The 21362-nt window shown below is 40.5% G+C and overlaps 1 protein-coding gene across 2 annotated transcripts in view; it reads right to left on the bottom strand.

Annotated features, from left to right (window-relative positions):
- The window catches only part of LOC137796695 (guanine nucleotide-binding protein G(s) subunit alpha-like), a 24145-nt gene extending 3042 nt beyond the window's left edge, over window positions 1-21103 (bottom strand). The window contains exons 1-9 of one of the 2 annotated variants that reach the window (XM_068594776.1): window positions 20893-21103; window positions 19400-19705; window positions 17951-18023; window positions 14532-14586; window positions 14148-14267; window positions 10445-10542; window positions 1249-1303; window positions 492-565; window positions 219-277 (exon numbers count right to left, since the gene is read on the bottom strand). In XM_068594776.1, the coding sequence (XP_068450877.1) occupies window positions 219-277; window positions 492-565; window positions 1249-1303; window positions 10445-10542; window positions 14148-14267; window positions 14532-14586; window positions 17951-18023; window positions 19400-19538 (673 nt within the window). In that variant the 5' untranslated portion in view covers window positions 19539-19705; window positions 20893-21103. Of the gene's footprint in view, window positions 1-218; window positions 278-491; window positions 566-1248; window positions 1304-10444; window positions 10543-14147; window positions 14268-14531; window positions 14587-17950; window positions 18024-19399; window positions 20186-20892 lie in introns of those variants that run through there. The other variant, XM_068594775.1, reaches the window with a different exon arrangement.
- Window positions 21104-21362: the final 259 nt, after the last annotated feature.

Genomic DNA, 21362 nt, shown 5'->3' with positions numbered 1-21362 from the left:
TGTGTCTCACACACACACACAAAAACATCAAAGGCTACAATTAACACACAACAGGACGAGTTCAACTATCCAACACTCCTGATTAGCTTCAGATTTAGAAACACACAAAGACATGAATCTGGTAAAACTAGTCATATTAATGAATAAAAAAAACGAGTCAATGATCATCTTTCAGTAATTTATGAATAGTTTCATCACTTCAATAAAGCAATTCCTACCGTTAAAACACTGGATCCATTTTCGACGTTCATCCCTCTGGCCTCCAACATCGAACATACTGTGAGACGGAGGAAGTTTAAAGTTTAGTTTCCAACGTGAATCACATGAAAGCAATGTACAGTGATGAGAAACAAGACCTTCTCAATCAAAAAAAAGTTTTTAAAAATGTGGGAAAAAACAATGCACGAGGTTTATTATTCAATCACATATCTTCTTTTTGAAATCAATGCTTTCGTGTGACAATGCGATACATAAACTTTGTAGTAACTCACTGGAAATTGACTTTGTCTATTTGAAATCGTGTCTCAAAGATCCCAGAAGTCAGTACTCTGCACCTCAACAGGTCCTGAAGAACAGAGACACAACGGGACAGTGTTAGTTAGTTTAAGATGAATCGAGGAAAAGATACAGACAGAGGAGATGTAGAAGAGCGATGACGGGAAGATGGGCAGAAGATTATCAACAGAAGGGATAACAAGGTATTTCGGACGAGACTAGTACTCTCATAATAGTACTCCTTTGACTTATAGAGGAAAAAAAAATATGAATGGTTCCCGCCCCTCACATTAACACAGATGTGCGACTGTTGTCAGTCGTGACACAAAAGGACGTTGAAGGCTAGTTTAACTTCTCGCCATGAAGTAAACTACTGAGTGTGTGTTATATGAGGAGTGAATGCGTGAGGGATTTAGGACACAGTCATTAGGACATTTTCTGATTATTGATACCTGTCCCAGTGTGACCGTGAACCAACATGCTCAATATTCTGAAAATGAAACCGAAGCAGCGAAAAAAAGTTCAACCATCATGAATCACAAATGTACTTATACATCTCTGCTCTTCATGCTGTGACGTGTCAAATAAATGTCTTGTGTGAAAAATGTTTTCTTGCTAAATTAATCAAACAATAATTGAATTTTCTGTAGATCAACTAAATGATGAATTGACTAACACCACAGAGCACAGATGCAGGCAGAGAGTGCTTCACTACGACAGACACTGCATGTGTTTGTGTGTTGAACGTCTCACCTGGTCAGTGGGTGAGTAGTCGTTCTGCCTGACCACATCGATCCGGTCTAAGAAGCTGCAAAAGGGACAGACAAACACAGCCGGTTAGATCTCAGCTGCTGCGCTGCAGGCGCATAATAATCATTTTTAAAAACCCAATAATATTATATAAATATATATACATAATAACACAGTAAAACATATCAATATTTCCACTGGCCGAATGCAACTTTGAAATACATTTATCAGTTGTGGATACAACCACAGAGGGCTTTTTTTTTTTTTTTTTTTTTTAATTCTGCCATAAAGACAAACTTATTTTGCTGTGTTAATGTACATAGTGAGAAGAGTATAGTCCTCCCCCCCACACACACACTGGTACATCACAGTGCATTTGTATGAGCCAAAGAAAGATGGAGGACGGAGGTCTCTGAGCGGCCACCAGGGGGCATTTCTTTTAATTCACAGTGAGATCAGTCTGAGTCACCAGCAGACCAGAGGAGCCTCGTCAATGGAGCTGCTGTAGTAATACTTGCACAGGAGGAGAGGTGTGCAAGTGTGTGTGTGTGCAAGTGTGTGTGTGTGAGTGTGTGTGCGTGTGTGTGTACATCGATTTGTATGGGCGTAGGCGGGAATGCAGGCCTACGGTGGCATCAGAAACGCACAGCGACTACCCAAATGAATGTTAATTGTTCCAATGAACTGGCCTACATAACTGCTGCTTTTCAAGGTGTGTGAGCTGCCCTGATGCTTTCATGATGACTGTATCGGGGTCACCTGCTGGAGTTGTCTGCTGCTAAGTCAGCACTCAAAACAAGCCAAAAGAAAGATACTTTCACATGAACACCTGTCAAGGAAACATTCCTCTCATGTATCCCACGCTGAAGAAGAAGCGTCTGTGTTAATCCGACTGACTAAACGTCCCGCCTCATGGACAAAATAGAAGAAGTGACAGAGTTTTAAATGTCCTGACAGTACGCTCAGATGTACAGAAGTGATACAGAACGTGATGCAGGAAGATGGACCGGAGCTGCTCCGCTCAGACAGTGGAAAGAGGAGCGGGCTGAGCTGAGGCTGCACTGAGACGTATTTGGTGAATTTCTTTAAGCTTAAGCGGCAACTCTCATATGTGTCCCACAAGCCTGCATCCATCAGACACGAGCACTGTTGCTTTCTCCACAACAATCCTCTGAAGGGTGAAGCAACAACACGTCAGCAGGGAAAGAATCCTCTACAGAAGCACTCACAAGGCATTCATGGATAGTCTTATAGACTTTATATCATCCGGTTGCTTTGAAAATCGCTAGAATTCTTCTATCATTGATTGTCTCCTGTTTATAGAGAAAAGCACCGGCAAAGACTCCGAATAAAGTTTGCTTGTGGTGCCCAACTTTTTACATTTGAAGACATTACAATAACAAATTAGCAAATTACAGCAGTAAGAGATAGAGCATTAACATCATTCAAAACAACAAGCAAGTACTATTGTTATATGTAAACTACCTGCCTGACTGCATTTTTAGTACCACCATGATCCAAAGTGCTATCTCGAGTCAGTTTGGGGATAAACAAGAGCATAATCTCCTGTAGACCATCAAGTGAAAATATGTTCGACACGCATTCATTTACTTCACGTATTTAACAATTCCCTTCTCTGATTAGTTAAATCAAGAAACACAGCATTATAAAAACTCGCCTTTTGGTTTGCAACACAATTTAAGTGACAGGATAGCAGAAAGAAACACACTTTTGCAAAACACTTTTTACAATTGTCTTTAATATTTGCTTGTGAATTTCTAGATATCAAACATATTCAGGCCTCTATACCTTTATAAAGGGTCAAGCACTCTTTGATTCATCGGGTCACAACAGGTAGATATTATGCAAACGGTAGCAATGTCTTACAGCACCCCTATTAATAAAAAACCACTATGAAATGTAATATTGCGTTTCCAAGCCGAGCCGACAATTTGCACAGAAAGGGACACACATTTAATGAGTGAGGGGAATGTTTACATGGTGAACTGAGGACTAACATGACAACGAGACAAGATGCGCCAGGGCAGCGCTTCATTTCCTGTAAGCCTGCTAAAGCAGACAAAAGTACCACTCTCCCACCCCCGTTTGATTCTTGCACGGCCGTCTGCTGTGACTGATCGTCTGCCCAGACGCTTGCTCGTAGCTGCCTCTCAGGGCCCAAAAGGTATGCAACCCCCTCTGAGATAACGGGGAATGTGGCAGGCCGGGGTGAAATGTGACAGGAGGGCTGCAGGTAACACTGAGAGGAACAGGGGGCCGGGTCTGCGGGAGCTACAGCGCTGGACGCACGGACCGACGGAGGGGAAAAAAAAAAAACACACAAAAAAAAAAGAGTGAGGAAGAAGAGAGCGTCACTATGAGACTGAAAGAGAAACAGAAGAGGACAAACAAAGTTTAGGGAAACAAAGAGACGCCCACGTGCATATTTCCGCACAAAATGCATACCGACACAGATATTGACATCAAACACACACGGGGGCAATTAAGCAGCCGAGCGGTCTGGTACCACCGGCTCTCTGCAGGGGCCCCGAGTGGCTCAGCTGTTCCCACACCAGCGAGTCCTCGGTGGACCACTCCTTCACCCGGGTCCGGCTCCCCCCGGATCCACCCCAGACACCGCGAACTTCATCCAGCTGCCAAATACATAAATAACCGGAATGAAGCAAAAATCTTAAAAGCTCTAGCGGTGACTTAACATGGCTGCCAACGACATCCGCAGAGGCCAAAACTCTTGTTTATCTATAGCTCTGGTCTGAGGCGGCGACACGCCCAGGGCAAACACACTGCTCAATTTTTAGCAGTTCTCCACTATTAATAGGAGCAGAGCCAATAATAACCGAGCAGAGTACGTTGAACTAAGTAATAGTGGCTGCCCCAGTAACAGAGAGGTCTGCGGTGTTATGAATAACCTGCCAGGGTTATTCTGGGGTGGCAGACGGGCCGAGTTAAACTCTGGATATACACACAGGACTCTTGTCTGGTGAGTGAAAATAACTCCAGTATTTACAAGCAAAGATAAAAGTCCATTCTTATCTTATTCGCTTGCTTTTCACTCTATACAGACACATTTTCTTTTGCAGGTTCCACAATTGTGGAGGGTTTAATGTCGGACAAACCAAAATGAACACATTATCTATGATGTACTTTCATATCTGTATTATTGAATTTTTTGTTTTATTTCTTTAGATCCAGGACAATTTAAATTACATTTTTAATAAAAGAAAAACTCCTGTTTAAATGAAATGTTTTAAATCAACTTAACTCACAATTTTGAAAGGCAAAATGTTCTTTTTTTATTCATTTAATATCTAAAGCTTCTTCCTAAAGTAGACGAATGATTGTTCGTACTCCCACAAGCAACATGTTTAAACTTTACCGCCTCCGGACACTCAAAATCAAAATTGCTTTGACTTTGATGTTGTTTTTCCTCAACAATCGACACTTAATCGAACAGAGATGTTTTCATGCTGGAAGGATTTAAGAGGCCTTAACAGCAGCTCACGACAAAGCTGATAACCCTCCATCCTATAATGCACACGTTCATCTTGTTAAAGTGGCAGTATTAAAACAAAGGATTACCCAGATGATGAGCTACTGTACATCTTGGGCTCTACACAGGATTAGGCTACTCTGAGCCGCACAACAACGCTGACTCATCTGGCCTCCACGCACACAGCTGCACTGGAAATAGGCTGAATTATTAGCTTAATGAACAAGATAACATAAGCAGGTTCATAGGGAGTGTTTGAAGGTACCGGTTTCATAATTTATTATTTACCTCATGTGAACACATCAAGAGGTTTTTGGCTTTTTTTTTTTAAAGCGTTTATGATAAATACCAAGAACATCTGGGGACTCGGCTGTACGGCTGCGCGCACACGCACACACACACACACTCACACACAAATGCCTCTTTCCACCGCTGCCAAATTCTACGTATCTTCCAGATTTAAAAAAGTTCAACAAGCAACATATTTTTATATATCATTTATGTCCATAAAAGAAAAAAAAAAAGGCCAAAATCATCTCAAACTAATGATTATTTAATAACCAAGAAAAGAAATGTAATACTTCTAAAACTAAAACTAAAATTGGCTAAAAAGTGGAGCATAAAAAGTGCAATTGTTTAAAACAGAGGGTTAAAAACAAATAAACAAAAAAATAGTTTAGTAATGTGACTAATAATTATGTATAAGTATACTTAATAGGGAGTTAAAATATAGGCACACTAATATATATATATATATATATATATATATATATATATATATATATATATATATATATATATATATATATATATATAAAACCCCTGTGAAGACTTTAAGGAACAAAACAGAAAATAGAGACATGGAGCAAAATGTCCTTAAACTAAATCTTTCTCATTAAGAAGTTCATCAAACTTTTCATTATCATGAAATATTCAAGCTAAATTGCACATCTTGGAAATTCAAAGCAAATATTTGTTTTAAGCCCGGCAAACACTTTATTAACATTTTAATTTGCCACTGAAATCAGACTCTTCACTGTGGAAGACCTGAAGCTTCACAAGTCTCCGAAACACCGAGTGAGAAAAATGTGAAAATGGTCTCGCCGCTTCCTCAAAAAGTGGGGAAAGATCCCGCCCGGCCCGCCGAGCGGAGCGATGCCTTCTGGGAGCGTTGCTGTTTCTTTGTACGTTAACGCTTCGCATGGCGAGCCGACCAAACCAAAGGTTTCACCGGCCGGTCCCTAATCAAACACACATCCAGTGAGAGAGGGAGGGGACGGAGGGGAGGGGGAGAAGAGAGAGAGGAGGCTGTGTCTGACATTACAGCGCCGCTCCAAAAATAGCTCCCTGGCGCCCTGGCCTCCAGCTTGGTTGTCATGGCGACAGAACCACAGGCGCTATAAATAGACAAATCGGCTCCAAATCTTGTGTGACTGGAGGGAGGCCAGAGAGAGGGAGAGACAGGCAGACGGGGAGAGAGGAGGAGAAGAAGGAAAGAATGAATGATGGGTAGAAGAGAGAGAAGGGAAAGAAAGACGGATGGAAGAGGGGGAGAGAAACAAAGACATACAGAGAGAGAGAAATGCAGAGAATGAAGTGGGTGAGAGAGAAAGGGAGGAGGAAGAAGTGCAAGAAAGAAAAAGGGAACAAAGAACAAACATAACTAATTAGAGAAGTTAAGAAAAGGAAAAAACTCAATTAAAAGTGAGAAATATACTTAGCAAAAGAAAAGACGGAAAGAAAGACGAAAATATGAAAGAGAAACAAAAAGACGGAAAGAACAAACAAAACAAAAATAAACAAGTTAGGAAACAAGAAAAAAAACGTTGGAAAGACAAAAAAAGGGAAGAATAAAAAAAATGAACTAACAAAAAAATTACAGGACTAAGATAAATGTTAATATAATAATAATGAAAGAAAGGACAAACAGAGATACAAAGAGACAGAAACAACAAGTGAGAGAAGGACACACACACACACGCACACACACACACACACACACACACACACACACAAAAGAACAGCAAAGCTATACTGGGATACTGGGAACATTGGCCTGTGAACAAGCGGCTGAACATTGGGAGTGTCATAATCACTGAATACATTCAGGGGAAGACGTCTCGCTCACAGCACGTTTAACACAACACATCTAAACATAGTTAGAATCACACCACTAAATATAGATTCTACAAGCCCCCGACAGAAAAAAAAAATCTGTTTTTCTTGGCCCATCTCTAATACTCTCCCCCTCTCACTCCATACATCCCTGCGATGAGTCAGAGACTCAATCCAAGCCATTTTCTGTCTCTGCAGAAACACAAATACACATCACACACACACACACACAGAGGGAGAGAGAGGAAGGAGAGGAAAGAAGAGGGAGGATGCCGCCGGAGAAGTGAATCAGGGAGACTCCGGCACATGACGGGATATTATCGCTGGGATAAGATTGCAGAGAATTGATGGATAATAGCTGGTCTACACAGCCAGACGACACATGGAAAAAAAAGGACAGATATTAAACGTACAGGGACGTTCAGTCACGTTCCTCCTCTCCTGTTAAACAAGATAGACAATTCTCAAACTTCTACAAACACCTGCTTAGTGGAATTTCTGCCCTCCGTCATGAATTAATCTACTAATTCAGATAAAGTAGTTTTTAAAGTCTTAAATCTTTTGAGAAAAAACATTGCTCATTTCCTAAAGTTGAGTTGGTGCCCAACCGAAAATGAATAGTTATTTGACCATTGACTCTATACAATGATACAAAAGAGAGAAAGACAATAGGTGGTAGAAAGACAATAGTTCCTATAAAACTGCTCACAAGCAGGTCTGTGGATTATCTGAAGTAACTGGGTCATGATTTCTGAGAAGAGACATTGCTGTTGAGCTTTCTCCCAAATGTATTTTTGGTGCTTTGAGCACCACAAGCCGAGTGCCATCTCGTTCCATTGTATTTCGAGAGAAGACGGACATCTTTATAGCCTTTACATCTCCAACAGTCAGCCACTTGCACCAGAACAATATAGATTGATTAATATCACTTATTTATGAGCACTGTTTTATTTACTTGGTTTATGTATTTGAGGTTTGGGTCCAAACTAAACAAGAGAAACGCAGCAAATTCTCCCATTTGCGAAGCTGGAACGAATAAATGTTTGGCATTTTTGCTTCATACATTTCTTTATGATTCATCAACAGTTCGGTTTGGCAATCAAGTTTAACGATACTGTATACTTTGAGACCGTATGCAATTGTAAAAAAAAAATCATTGAATATAAGCTTAAGTAAATCCAAGTAAGGCTGACCAGTCATCTACTTGAAGGCCATTCATTATGCTGATGACCACCAACTCATGACAAGAACTTATTCATTTAATCAAATGAGAAAAATGCTCTGGCACCTTGAATATCAAACAGATGTGCTGCATATCACACAAAAATACTTGTTACTGCATTGTCAAGAGCATCTCATAGGTAAACAGGATCTGCACGCATGACCGCCAGCAGCTGGTTAGCATAGCTCACAAATGAACACATCATATCCTGTTTGTCTCATTCTTAATAAACAACACAAGGGGTTGTTTTGTATTTTGTGGAAGGTTATGTGCCAGACTAGATTTTGGTCGAATGCTGTGACTTCCTGTAGCCCTCCGCTGGTTGCGTGGCAACCTCACGGTGACAACAAGAGTCCAGGAAGTTGGAACCAGCAGCACGACTCTCAGAAATGAAGAGATTTACGATCAGGGGGAATATTTCTGTGATCTCAGGGTGGACGAAGCAGCAGAAACCTGACAAACAGGCCTCATCGCCTAAGACAAAATAAACCCTTGTGCCTCCGTCCTGTTTGGGGACATTGTTTGGACTTAATAAGCGAAATGACTACAGTTGAACGTCCACATGTAATCAAGGACGAAAGTTAGTTGATAGAAAAAAACATCAAAAACACATAACTTCGCATGACAGAGCAAAAAGACAGCCATGGAAGCTTCTCATCGGACGAAGATGACTAAGCATCACTGCCCCGTCAAAGTTCTTTTTCCCTTTTTTATTTTTAACACGACGTGAATCGGATGATATCATTATTTGTGTTGCTTTGGTAAAACGGGAGTGGCGGGTGTGAACAGGGTGGTCCTGACTTTTCCCGCGCTGATCCAAGGTTGACATTTTGATTCAATGCAAACAACCTTCATCAATAATGCTGAAGTTGTCCCTCTCCAAACACACTCGCTCATTCTTTCTCCTTCTGCAGCCTGCCAGGGTTAAAAATAGCTCTCCCTTCTCTCTTTCTCTGCTTCTCCGTTTACATAAGCACACAGAGGGGGGAGGGGAGCACTTCCGGTCTGGCCACCCAGCCCAGCATCTGATCCATAACACTGGCTGCTGGGTGTGGGAGAGAGGAGAGGAGAAGGAGAAGGAGAGGCAAAGGAGAGGCGAAGGAGGGATCACGTAATGCAGGGAAGCCCTCTTTATATGTCAATCTGTATCTAGAATTGTTTTTCTTTTCAATCGTTCTGTCCTTCGCTCTTTGTCCACAATCACATTTCAAAAAGGTAAGAGGGCTTTGTGTAGATAATTTAGCTGAGAGCCTCGAGTGACACCCCCCCCCACACACAAAAAACAAACATACAGCACACTTAAGCGACTGAACACATGTCACGCATGCAGCTTCATTAAGCGATGAGGACACAGACAGACATCCAGGTACTTGTCCTTTACCTGAGTGTTTCTATTTTCTCCTACTTCATAACTCTAGCACATTTGTATTCACATTTTATTCCCCTATATTTATTTAATCGCTATAGCTAATAGTTCGTTTTCAAGTTTTAAAGATGTAACATTAAAAAAAAACATACTTTTACTTTTAATACTTTAAGTACTTTTTGCTGGTAATAATAATGTTCTATCATTTAAGTACGAGTTTGAATGCATGACTTTCACTTGGAATGAATAAATGTACTTTTGTAAAAGGATACTTCTTTCAACAAAGCATAAAGAAACCTTTTTATGATTTTTCTAAGACTACCTTATACATAACGAGGTGCATGCTGGCACGCACGCTGGCTTCATGTGGCCGCCGGCCTGACAGATCAGAAGGCGGATGAGAAAAAAGAAATCCCAGAAGATGAATAAACACGCCTCGCCCTTTGTGACAAATCATTTTGAAGCACAAAATACAGAAATTGACAAGAGTCGGCAGAGCTAGGACCAAATCGCGACTGTCACCGACCAAAGACAGACACACCAGCAGGTCAGTGTTTTAGTCGTTTGGCAGAACTGCTGACTCAACGTGATTTATTTCCCATCACATTACAGTGTCATTGCTCAACACGTAGCAGGACAATGTGCATTCAAGTTCTGATGTAAGTGCAATCTTGAATTTCATGGTAGCCTGTCCAATGACATGTTTGTGCATTACAATGGACACTGCAGCTTATTCTCCATGCTGTAACGCACTGGAACAGACACACACAAGTAGGTAGCGCAGCATTCCTTGTCACCTCATGAAGCTCAACACATGCTGAAACGACCAAACAGCCCACAGTGTGCGTAGATGCGTGTGTGTGTGTGTGTGAGCGAAAGAGTCACAGAGAGGAAAAGGAAGTCCGTCTTCGCGTCGGCCTCCACTTAGAAATATATGCATGTTTAGCTGGATGTGAGAAGGTGGAAAAAAGGAACGGTTCCTTACTACTGTGCGCAGTCGATGAGTTGATATTCGTTGGACCTTTCCCAGCAGGCCCGCACACCCACTTCCTGCCAGAGGATCTTTGCATGGTCATAAAACTCCTGGAATGAAAAAAAGAAAGAGGGGTCTGGATCAACAGCATGCCATAACTAGAAATAACTAGTCGGACTCTCGTTTTAGGATCCCTGAAATAAAGACATGATATTAACAAAAAGAGCTGATTTGAGTGGATCAGAAGAATAAATCCTATTTAGCAATTTTGATATTCATCTTTTGTTTCTCAGGTTTTTTTGTTTTTTTTTACAGAGAGAAGAGATGAGAAAAGAAGAAGAGACGTTTCAGAGAAAACCCACTGTCCCAGACCTCTGGAATTACGGAAACTAAATAAAACACTTGGCACAATGTCACGTAAATTGTTTAAAAAAAATAAATGCTTATTTGATTATTTACACGATGTTTGCAAATGAACTATGCTACTCGCCTACAGCACTGAGTGAGAAGACTTCAAATCTTCCTGTGAGTTTCATCTTCGATCGACCAAAACTTAAATCAGCAACTATTTTGAGAAATAGATAATTGTTTGTCTCATTTGTTTTCACTGCTTGAATGTCAATATTTTGTTCTTTTATTTGTCTTACAGGACGGAATATTTTTGTCATTTGTACTTTTGGAAGGTAATTAATAAAAACATATCTGAATGTGTGACCTTGAGCTGTTGGAAATCACAACAGAAATTCTGATATTTCACGGCGAAAAAGATTTATCAAAAAAACTATGAAGCAGATAATTTGATGAGGAAAATAATTGTTAGTTGCAAGCTTAAAGAGGAGAAAAGGAAAGAGGGGAGAAATCGTTCATTGTCAGACGTAAACTACACAGCCTTCACACATTGCTGGATGGTAACGTAGGAACAAGTTGGTCTCTTTGGGCGACGTCCATGTTTCTAGCTTAAGGCCGCATTTCCCGTAGAAGTCTTGCTGGGTGAAAACGTTGAAGGATGGATGGAAGGAGGCAGTGATACTCGCAGGCTTAGTTTGTAGTTAAAGGCCGGCTTGGAGAGGAGCAGCAGATGAGCGGGCTCCGAAAGAGGCAGGAAGTAGAACAGTTTAGCGAGTTCATGGAGAAACGGAGAGAGCTTTGTACGGAGACAAGGCTCGGCTGTCACTACAGGGTCCTATCTCTTCACTACGATCTGCAGCGGGTCACTTTCGACGCGGCCAAGCACAAAAACGCCTTTATGAGCCATAGAGTCACACTGCATGGCCTTAAAAAACACTGAGAGCAGGCAGGTTTTCGCAGTGGACGTCATGTTACAGACAAATACGTTTTGGGGGAACTAGATGTGATGGCTGAGGTGGATGAATAAGACGAGGCCCGAATCAAACAAGTTGCTTGTCAGTTTTGTTTTTTTTATCTCACCACAATAGAAAACTGTGAAACATGAGCAAGAACAGATCCATTTTCATCTCAAAAGTAATTTGGGCGGGGAAAAAAAAGTACAAGAGGTAAACAAAGTTTCAATTGCAGACAGAGTATTTTGCATGAAAATAAAAATGTTCTTTGTGTTCCCTTTGTTGTCCTCTGCTCTTTTTTTTTAACTTAAGAGTTAAAGTCAGATTCTACTTCAAACTAGGAGGCCTCACTACCGATCGGACAAAAGGTTTCCCGACTAATGATCCTAAAAAAAGGGGCTAAAGTGCTTTTAATGAGCAACAACGTGCTTTGTTGATTACAAATTGAAGATTTTTAAGAACCCAGGGTGCCGTATTTTGTAAAAACCTGGAAGGTAAATGTGTGGTTAAGTATTTACAGTAAATAAAATTGAATAACTTGACTGCAAGAGCAAGGACGCTCAGGAACAGCAATCGGTCGAAGCAAATAACCTTGGTACCATTTCTTCATCAAGGCGTGATACATTTCATTCTAAAAAAATATTTTTGAGGACATTTATTTTTTAGGAATAATTAAAAAGGATTACTGAACAGAAACGAGGCTCAAAAGGAAATCAAGAAGTTGGAGATTCAATCCAGTCCTTGTGCTTATTTTCCCTCCCGCTCTTCCTCCTCTGCTGAAGGCAGAGTCAACCAGTCCAACTGGTTTCCAGTAGGCCCTCAGGCCAGGTGAGGGGGAGCGGGCTGAGGAGGAGGCGGGTAGAAGAGATGGAAGAGAGGCTGAGCCTATTAAATAGTTTTCTATGTATTCTCCTTCCTGAACAACCGCCTATTCACTTCAACGGGTTTGAAAGCCGAACCTTTTGCTTCTGGGCTCCGACGCTTCCTGAAACGTCACCTTAGGAAACCAGCTATCAACGTGCCGAGTTCAACATTTAAAATAACAGCTGTAACCCCAACACGAGAACCCTGCGCATCAGATGGAAGCATGAGTGCTCGTCTGTCCCTCTTGAGTTGAAGTCTTGTGACTGACTGAGAAAGACCCGCATAATAAAGTGACCACGATGTAACAGAGACAATGTCAGGAGACTTCCTTTTGCTTACACACAAATACACTCACTGCTGCTAGAAACAACGAACACTGAGGCTCTCGTGCTGGAAAAACAGTGAGGACACGACGTTCTTCTGCTGGTGTATGCAATTTTTCCATATTAGAAGACGGATCAAATGCAATTTAACAAATAGCTATTTAATTACTAGTTTCATAGCTTTAAAGTTGGATAAATCATTTTACGTAGTTTGACAACTTGCCATCTGTTTTTTAAATGTTTGTTCCACTTGATAACTTAAAGCTACATATCACTCTGCAAATGCGCTTCCTTTGTACCAACAAATAAAATGAAGTAATCTAAATGCACTTTGTATGATTTTACACACATTTCCCACGAAATAAGACAAGTTATTTGTTTTAAAATATTTAAACTTAATTACATTTTAAAATGAGTTAGATTTGAAATGCTAGTTATGTCAATTCATTTAAATACTGAAATATAGCAAAAATACATTAATATCATTTTGATATTAAAATAAACATACATTTTTACTATCAATTTATCTCAATTTCCAAAAGCAGAATATGACGACATATACAAAAAGTCTTGTTTTGTTTGACCAGCAGTCCAAAACCCCAAAATATAAACATTTGACTGATATAAAACCGAGAAAAGCAACAAAGCTTTATTTTTTTGTTTGAGCATTCTGCTTGAAAGTGACTTGAATGGTGATAATCAATCACCGTCATGGTCACGATGTTTAGCCATCAATCAACTATATGACTGATTGTTTCAGCTCAAACAAACCATTTCATCAAAATTGGTTTGGTCTTATTACCATTTTTGCCAGACGGCAGCTCGGGAGGGGAAATCCCTCTGAGCCTCTGTGTTTCTGGAGGACAGGTCCCTCTACACACATTTAGGGTTATTACACACAATTAGTGTTAATAGGCTGTGTGGATCTCTCAGGTGAGAGGCTCATTCAATTGACAGCCTCCCAAGTGGAAGCACACCTGCTAATTGCTGAATCACTGCTGGAACACACCAGGTGGACCTTTAAAGATTCATAACGGCTGCCATGTGAGGTGCCGTACATAATCGTTTCCAAATACTGCCTCTGGCAGTGAGATATATTGCGTTGGTGATACAACATCAACCTCCAGATGACGTGAGAAAGAGGTTACTAGTCAAAAAAAATAAAATAATGCAGCAGCCAGAGAGTCAATAGAGTGAAGAGATCGAGAGGAGGTGAAGTCAACTTACCGACGGAAACTCAAAATCCTTCTGGATTACTTGGTTGAGGACGTAGTCGATTCGGCATTGGTTTGCAGGACAGGCTATCTGGCATGGCGGTGTGAGCGTGTTCATGGCGGCCACAATCGTCTAGATGGAGGGAACACATTTCATAAAACATAAAGAGCTTAATTTCAATGTGTTATATGTTCATGTTATAGGTTACGCATTGCCGGAAGTTCAATACTCATTATTTTGAAAACATTTAGATATGTAAATTAAATTAAAATAATCTCCTATTACTTTGAGGACATTAGGTTTTAACCTATTTATCACTTACTTATTAAGCCTTAAAAAAATGAAAATCTAGGAAAAGTGCTTCAAATCATTGAAATGGGTTAAAAAATCTCTTACCTCTATAGCTTCTTTGATGTTGTTTTTAATATCGTGAATTTTCTGTTGTTTCTCCCTGTGAAGAACAATTAAGTGTTATTTTTTTTTACACAAAAGCATAATTTACAGGAATACAGAATTATCACAGAATCAGGAAGGTTAACGATAAATATGAGCCATCACTTAAATATTAATAAAAATAATAAAAATCCTAAACAAGCTGTAAAAATCATCAGCTAAAACAAACATGGATAAAATACATGGCAAACAAATATTTGTATTAAAAACATAAAACAGCTTGATTATTTTGTGTACTTGCTGACACTAACAGCAGAACTAAGTAAGTTACTAAGTAACTTTTACTAACTCTTATATTAACTAACCCATCACGAGGCTGTAAAGACAAACACACACGGCATGGCACTCAGGTTTATGCAATCTGCGGACTTCGTGATATCAGAAGTAAAGGTCTCACGTCCCACATGCCTTTTCAGAAACCAGATAAAAGGCACGCTTCACAATTGAAAGTGAGATTTGGGACTAAAATCACCGAAATAAAAGAACCGTATAGCTGCTTACACAATCAGGTCCCTGCATGGTGGGATTTCTTCTAAATGACCCCCAGTTAAATATCCCAGTATACCAGAGCAACACCAAGCAGAGCTTTAACCCATGCATGTTACCTTAAAGTGCACTGTGCAGTATATTTTGTCGACGTTAAAGCAGCCTGCATTACTCAGGTAGCGCAGAAGGATTTCAAATTAAAAGCATGGATGAATGGGGTCCGTCTTAAGCTGCCTCGCTGCAGTAATCGAAACTGAACTCTGGTGAAGGATTCGTTGGAGACAACAAGCTTTCAGCCTTGAGGTGGTATTCATATTTTCTCAGGACAATTCAGTTTGTTAATGAGCAGTTTAAACTGTCTATTATTATTAATGGGTGATACTGACATGATATTTATAACCCGACACCTCAATATCAATCTTGGTGGGATGATGTTTGGTGCGCTCAGAAGATATTTAAAATTTTAGAGGAACTATCAATAATCACGATGACCAAAAAGTTTCAGATATCAACACAACTTACACAAAAAGCCACTCCTACACTCAATGATTTATTCTCTTGACGTGAAAAACGTTAACGGCAGCACAGCTTTCAAAAGCCATCAGTGGGACAGATGAGTCACAGGCTGGTGATTGGTTCAGGCAAAACAAAACAACCTCCCTTCCCAAACAGAAAAACAAAGATAGTGTGAAACTGAATAACAATATAGTCCCATTATCAGGACAGAAAAATGGATCACAGCTCTAATACCAGCCTTAAAACCAAATCATTGCTTAATTCGATTAAAGCCTAACTCTAGTTAGATATTATTGTTTGGGATTGGGACACATGAAATTTATATCTCACTCTGCTTTAGCCGTTATTACCGGACACAAGAAAGAAGTTCTGTAACATGGATACGAACACTAAAAGTGAGAAGAATAAGTTGATAATAAGATAAAGAAAACACTTGGTGAAGTGAAAACACTGCTGCGGTGTTAAGGTATAAACTGTTGTTGATTAATCAATAAGTAGATTGGTATAAAATGAAATGGCAACAATTTGGATGAACAATTGATTTCAATCGCTAAAAACTCACTGATGCCAGCTTCTCAAATGTGAATATCTTCTGACTTCTTTCACTTTTTAAGATCGTAAACTGAAAATAAATGTAGGAATTTGATCACTGTTGATTGGTTCTGACTCCACTGCAAAGCTTTCTCAAAGTCAACGGAACCAATGATCCCTCTTTAAATATATAAATTACTTTACAAAATGGCAAAGGAACAAACATCATTAATCTGAGTGTTTCCTCCAGGGAAGGAGACGTTTGAACTTGAAGAGTGGCTTCAGAGAGCTTGCCTCGGCTCTTCGTTCCTTTATTTCATTCAAATCCACAAGTAAGAGACTACATTCTGCCACGAAGGACCTCAAGAAGATTATAAAACAGAAAAGAAACCACTGCTCATCCTCATCCTTCCTGTGTTAATCCCCATCATCTCCTCCTCTCCTCATCCACCTGATCCTCCCAGCACCTGGCGATGACTGGCACCGCCCAGCACCCAGGGGAGAAAACCCAGCCAGGTGAAACCTTCTGGGCCCAAAGAGAGCCACAATCCCCTGAGGACTGAGGATTTGACTGTGGACACCAGAGCGTCTGGGTCTGTGTGGAGCAACTGTTCCACATGACCCAAAAATAAGCACATGATAATGCTCCTACCCCAAAACCCCTTTCTAGGAAACCAATGATCAAGAATAGAAAAATGTCACTATTGTTTCCATTGCGTCAACTTGGGATTTAGTTTTAGGAAACTCACAAGGCAGGGTGGCTTTAAAACACTCGGGGCAAAGTTTTCAGGAAAACCCCAAACAGATAAAGCATTCTTCTTGTGTCACGTAAACTTTTTATTTACTCAAAAACATCCAAAACAAGACAAAAAACTGCCCAAAACATTCAATTTCAAACTGGATTCTTTTCTAACTATGACAAGAGTCTGTATATGCCAATATGAATGCAGGAAAAATTGATTGGTGATCAGTTTCAGTTGATTAGAATCCTTTTAAGTTTTCTTTCCAATAATCAGTACAATTACATGTCAATGGCACGTTACGAAATAAGAGAAAAATGATTAAAAAGGAAAGCTACATTATAATTTTGAAGCTCCACAAATGATTTTTTTTTAACCTGGTTATTGTTATATGGTTAGAGTTACACCTGGCCGTATGAATTTGTTAAGGATAAGTTGTTGAGGATATCATGAACATTGGATACAATATTGTTGAGGATGGGTTCATTGTTATAATTATTCTCTCGATTGATAAATTAATTATTTAGTTAATGAAATCTTCCAAAATAGTGGAACAAAAAGCTCAAGACAACTTTATAAAAAGTCCTGCGTTTCCTGACCAACAATCCAAAACCCCAGAGACATTTAATATACGGTGAGAAATAACTCAAACGATTAATTGAATATCAAAACAGTTGGCCAACGGTTTATAACAGTCATGCCTTTAAAAAGCCTGAACGATTTCTTGATGCTATGTCCTGTAGTTTGTCTCCACCGCCAACTCATTTCACGGTTCTATCCGACTGAAGCGGACCTGCATGCCGCTATTATTATTAAAGGTCAGTCCTCGCTTGTGATATTTTGTAAAAGCACCAGTTGTCCTCCAAAAAACATCACAAAACCACAATATCAAGGTATTTGGCCAACACATATGTTCATATCTGATCCTGTAAGCGTCACCCAATCACTCCTAATGATCAGTTTCTCACCTACATACTGTAAATAAAACCGCCAGAACAGTCCGTGGTGGTTCAGTGATGAATGTGCTAAAGGTGTGTGTGGGTAACAACAGAAATACAGAACAAAACAAGGGAGGTAACCAACACTTACTCTGCGTTGAAACCATTAACGTGCAGTATTCGCATCTGTTTGACAATCGTGCTTTTTCCGGATTCACCGGCGCCTGAAAGAAGACAGAAAAACAAGTGTTCATTAAGAGTTGAACAAAGCTTCTTTAGAAAGGGCAAATAGGATCCATGAAACGAGTGGGTGATGGTTCGAAGCTTGTCTCATTGAATACTGGATCAGTGAGAAATTAGGCATTTTGGTGTCTTAGTATACAAGTAGTATACTCTTCAGATTAGGACTTTAAATAAGATTATGAATACAACACACTGCTTAAAATGAAACCAGTAGTCTCAAACCTTTAGGGCGTTTGACCCCCACAAATAAACAGTGTGTTGTTGGGGCTCCTTGCTTCATATGTCCATACATTTTGCAGATCAACCAAAAACAGATTTCTCCTCTAAACTGACTGTTGGATGTCTGAAGAAGTAAAACTACTAATTCATTTAGAAACTAGCAAAGACAAGAGAAAAGTTCCAACAAATTCATTAAAAATAAAACTACCTTTTTGTTTGAGCAGAAGTGAGTAAGTGATGTAATTGAGCCCTGATAAATACTTTTAAGAATCAAGAAAATGTCAGTCACCATAAATCTGTCTTGATAAAAAAAAGCATTAGGAAGTCAGAAGCCAGGCCATTACATCTCCTTACCGGGACACAAGAAGTTAGACTACCAGCCTGCAATGTAGAGCCTGAGTGTAAGTGTAAGAATCTAGGATCGATTTCAGATCAGCATGACCAGGACAGCCTTTCGAAGGAAACTAGTAATCCTTATAGTAATCCCAATTTGCTCTCCGCACTACGAGAGGCTTGGCAGGATACAAGCCTCGGCCTTGAGGTTCAGACTGTATCATGACATGGAGGCCTGGATGATAATGCCAGAAATAGCTTCATCAAATTGTAAATAGTAAGACTTTTTTTTTTCAGTGACAAAATATACTTCCAGAGTAGCTAGTGTGAAGACGATTACGTAAAGGTGAGCTTGTAACTGACTCAAGGTGAACACACACACACACACGCACACTTTGCCGAACGCCTGTTAGAGTGGCCTCCCAGCCTCTGCATGCTGCCTTCATACAAACGCTGTCCTTCCGTCTGTCCACCTTCTGTCTGTAATCACGCTCCACAATGACCCGTGAATGCAGCAGACAACAGGCCTGCTTTTCAACTGTCCTGTGTCAAGAAACTGTCAAACCTGGTGGTGTAGTGACATCATGTCATTGTATCATATATTGATGCCTCACTGTTTTAGCCTGTTTTTTCTTTTATTAACACATGTACAATCTGAAACAGCAGCTATTACATTTGTATCCACAGGTTTAAGTCAAATGCGTTGGTATATTTTTTTGCAGGGCACAACTATTTAGCACAAAATGGGTCCTAATTGAACACACACATATATATTAAATTAATGGTGAATTATATAGAAACCTACCTAATAGTAGTAGTCGGTGAGTCGCCCGGTAAATCTGTTTGTCCTTTTGGAGCTGCTTCTCTATCTTTTTGTTGGCTTCCCGCTGTGCCTTCTCCTCATTTCGTTGGTCTTCAGTCTTACTATTGCCAAGACAACCCATCTTCCCAAAAACCAAGTGATAGGTTCAGGGGGAGGCTGGTGGGTTGTTGGCTTGGTGTGTGGCGGGTAGGTAGGTACGTAGGTGTGAGGGGATGAAGGAGGGATGGGGTTGATCACAAGAAAAGTCAATCAATCCCAAATTCCTCGACCGGCTTAGCAGAGGAACACCTGAATCAAAATGGGTGACATTTATGGTGCCAGAGGAAACGAGATGTAAACCTGCTTAGTAGTCGATGGTGGGCTCCACCAGGCTTTGGCACAATTTGGATGGATGTGACTATTAACTGGCAATTTGTCAACAAGAGATCACTCAACAAAAAAAAACCCAAAAAAATGAGCAGGGCAACGATGCCGCCCTCTTAGACGCTTGATTCTTATGTTTTTCACTGTAAATCCGCAATGAAGTCATCAACATTGATATGAGAGTGGACGTGCGATTTTCCAGCCTCGCACTGTACATGAATGAACGTCGGTGTCTCTGTTTCTTTCAATGTATTTCCACTTGAAACGCCGGGTTTCGTAACATATATATTTTTTTCACGTTATGTTTAGTTTCCTTGACAAACGTCTCCTCTGGAGCCCATCTTCGGCAGATATCTCACACTGCCATTCAATTCGTTTCCACTTACAACCCCATTTCTCTCGACCTTTCCCCCATCCTCACCCCCCTCCCCCCACCCACCCACCCCGCTCTTTAAATATATAGTTCAGGTTATTATTTTTAGGTGGGTGTTGGCTATCCAACTAGCCAAACCACATCACAGGGCGGGTGTGAACAAAACCAAAAAAAAAAAAAGAAAAGAAAAATGAAGATAATATATCTTCTTAAAATGACGGCGTGTGAATCATCAGGCTTCTTTCTCGATCAGCACCGTCTTTCAAAGCCGTCACATGATACACCGTGATTCTTTGAGGGTGCGGGGGGCAGTTGTAGTCATTGATGTTAGCGACCTTATCAATAATATCCTGTTTTTAGCCGATGTCAAAAATGATTTCCTCTCCCCTTCAACATATGCTGGTGCTTGCTCTTTTTCTCCCCCCAGAGGGTTTGACCAGACCCCAAAAGAAAAAAAAGGCCCCTTTCTCCGTCCGTTTTCTCTCTGTAACGTTAATTAGTATTTCTCCTCACATCGGAGAGCTTGTCCGCGCGAGCAACGGCAGTTTTTTGGGGGGAGCTTTTGGGATGTCCTTGAATAGAGCGCGGTGTTCAGGCGATACTGGTAGAAGAAAATCCTCCGTTATTCCCTTCGTTTGGCGCAGGTACAGCCCGCTGTCAAATCTCTCAGCTTTTTTTTGTATTCCCCTTGAATCCGTGTGGCAGATTACGGCTCCATGTGTATGGTACGTGAACATACCGCGGTGTTTTCAATCAGTGGTCCAACGGCGAGACATGCATTTTGTTTGTACCGCCGGGAGGCCGCGTCTGCTCCGGTGGACCGGTCGGGGAAGTGAGAGTCGTTTCTTTGCGGTGTTACTCTGAATTATTTTTACCCCCTTTTTTCTCTGAGGATTGTACATTGAGATAGATAGCGCCGAAGAGGTGGGGTGGGGCAAACGGCTCTCTCTCGGAACCCTGGGAACGAAGAACTGTGGTCAAGCTTCGCGTGACGAGAATTTTACTTTCCGGTGGGAACTTTCAAAATAAACGCTTGGCCCATGGACGCTTCATGCCCACGACGATACTAATACTAATGCGAATACTACCACTAATAATAACAATGCGAATGTGTGTGTGTATAATACCGCTGAGGAGCAGATGTCACCAAATGTTTAAAAAAGAATTTAAAATAACGACAAACTTGAATTGCTAATATCAAACTCATTC

The sequence above is a fragment of the Clinocottus analis genome, unplaced genomic scaffold (genome assembly GCF_023055335.1).
Source record: "Clinocottus analis isolate CAN_PGR_092001 unplaced genomic scaffold, fCliAna1.0.p SCAF_3, whole genome shotgun sequence".
NCBI classification, from domain to species: Eukaryota; Metazoa; Chordata; class Actinopteri; order Perciformes; family Cottidae; genus Clinocottus; species Clinocottus analis.
This window is presented reverse-complemented; position numbering and strand designations above follow the sequence as displayed.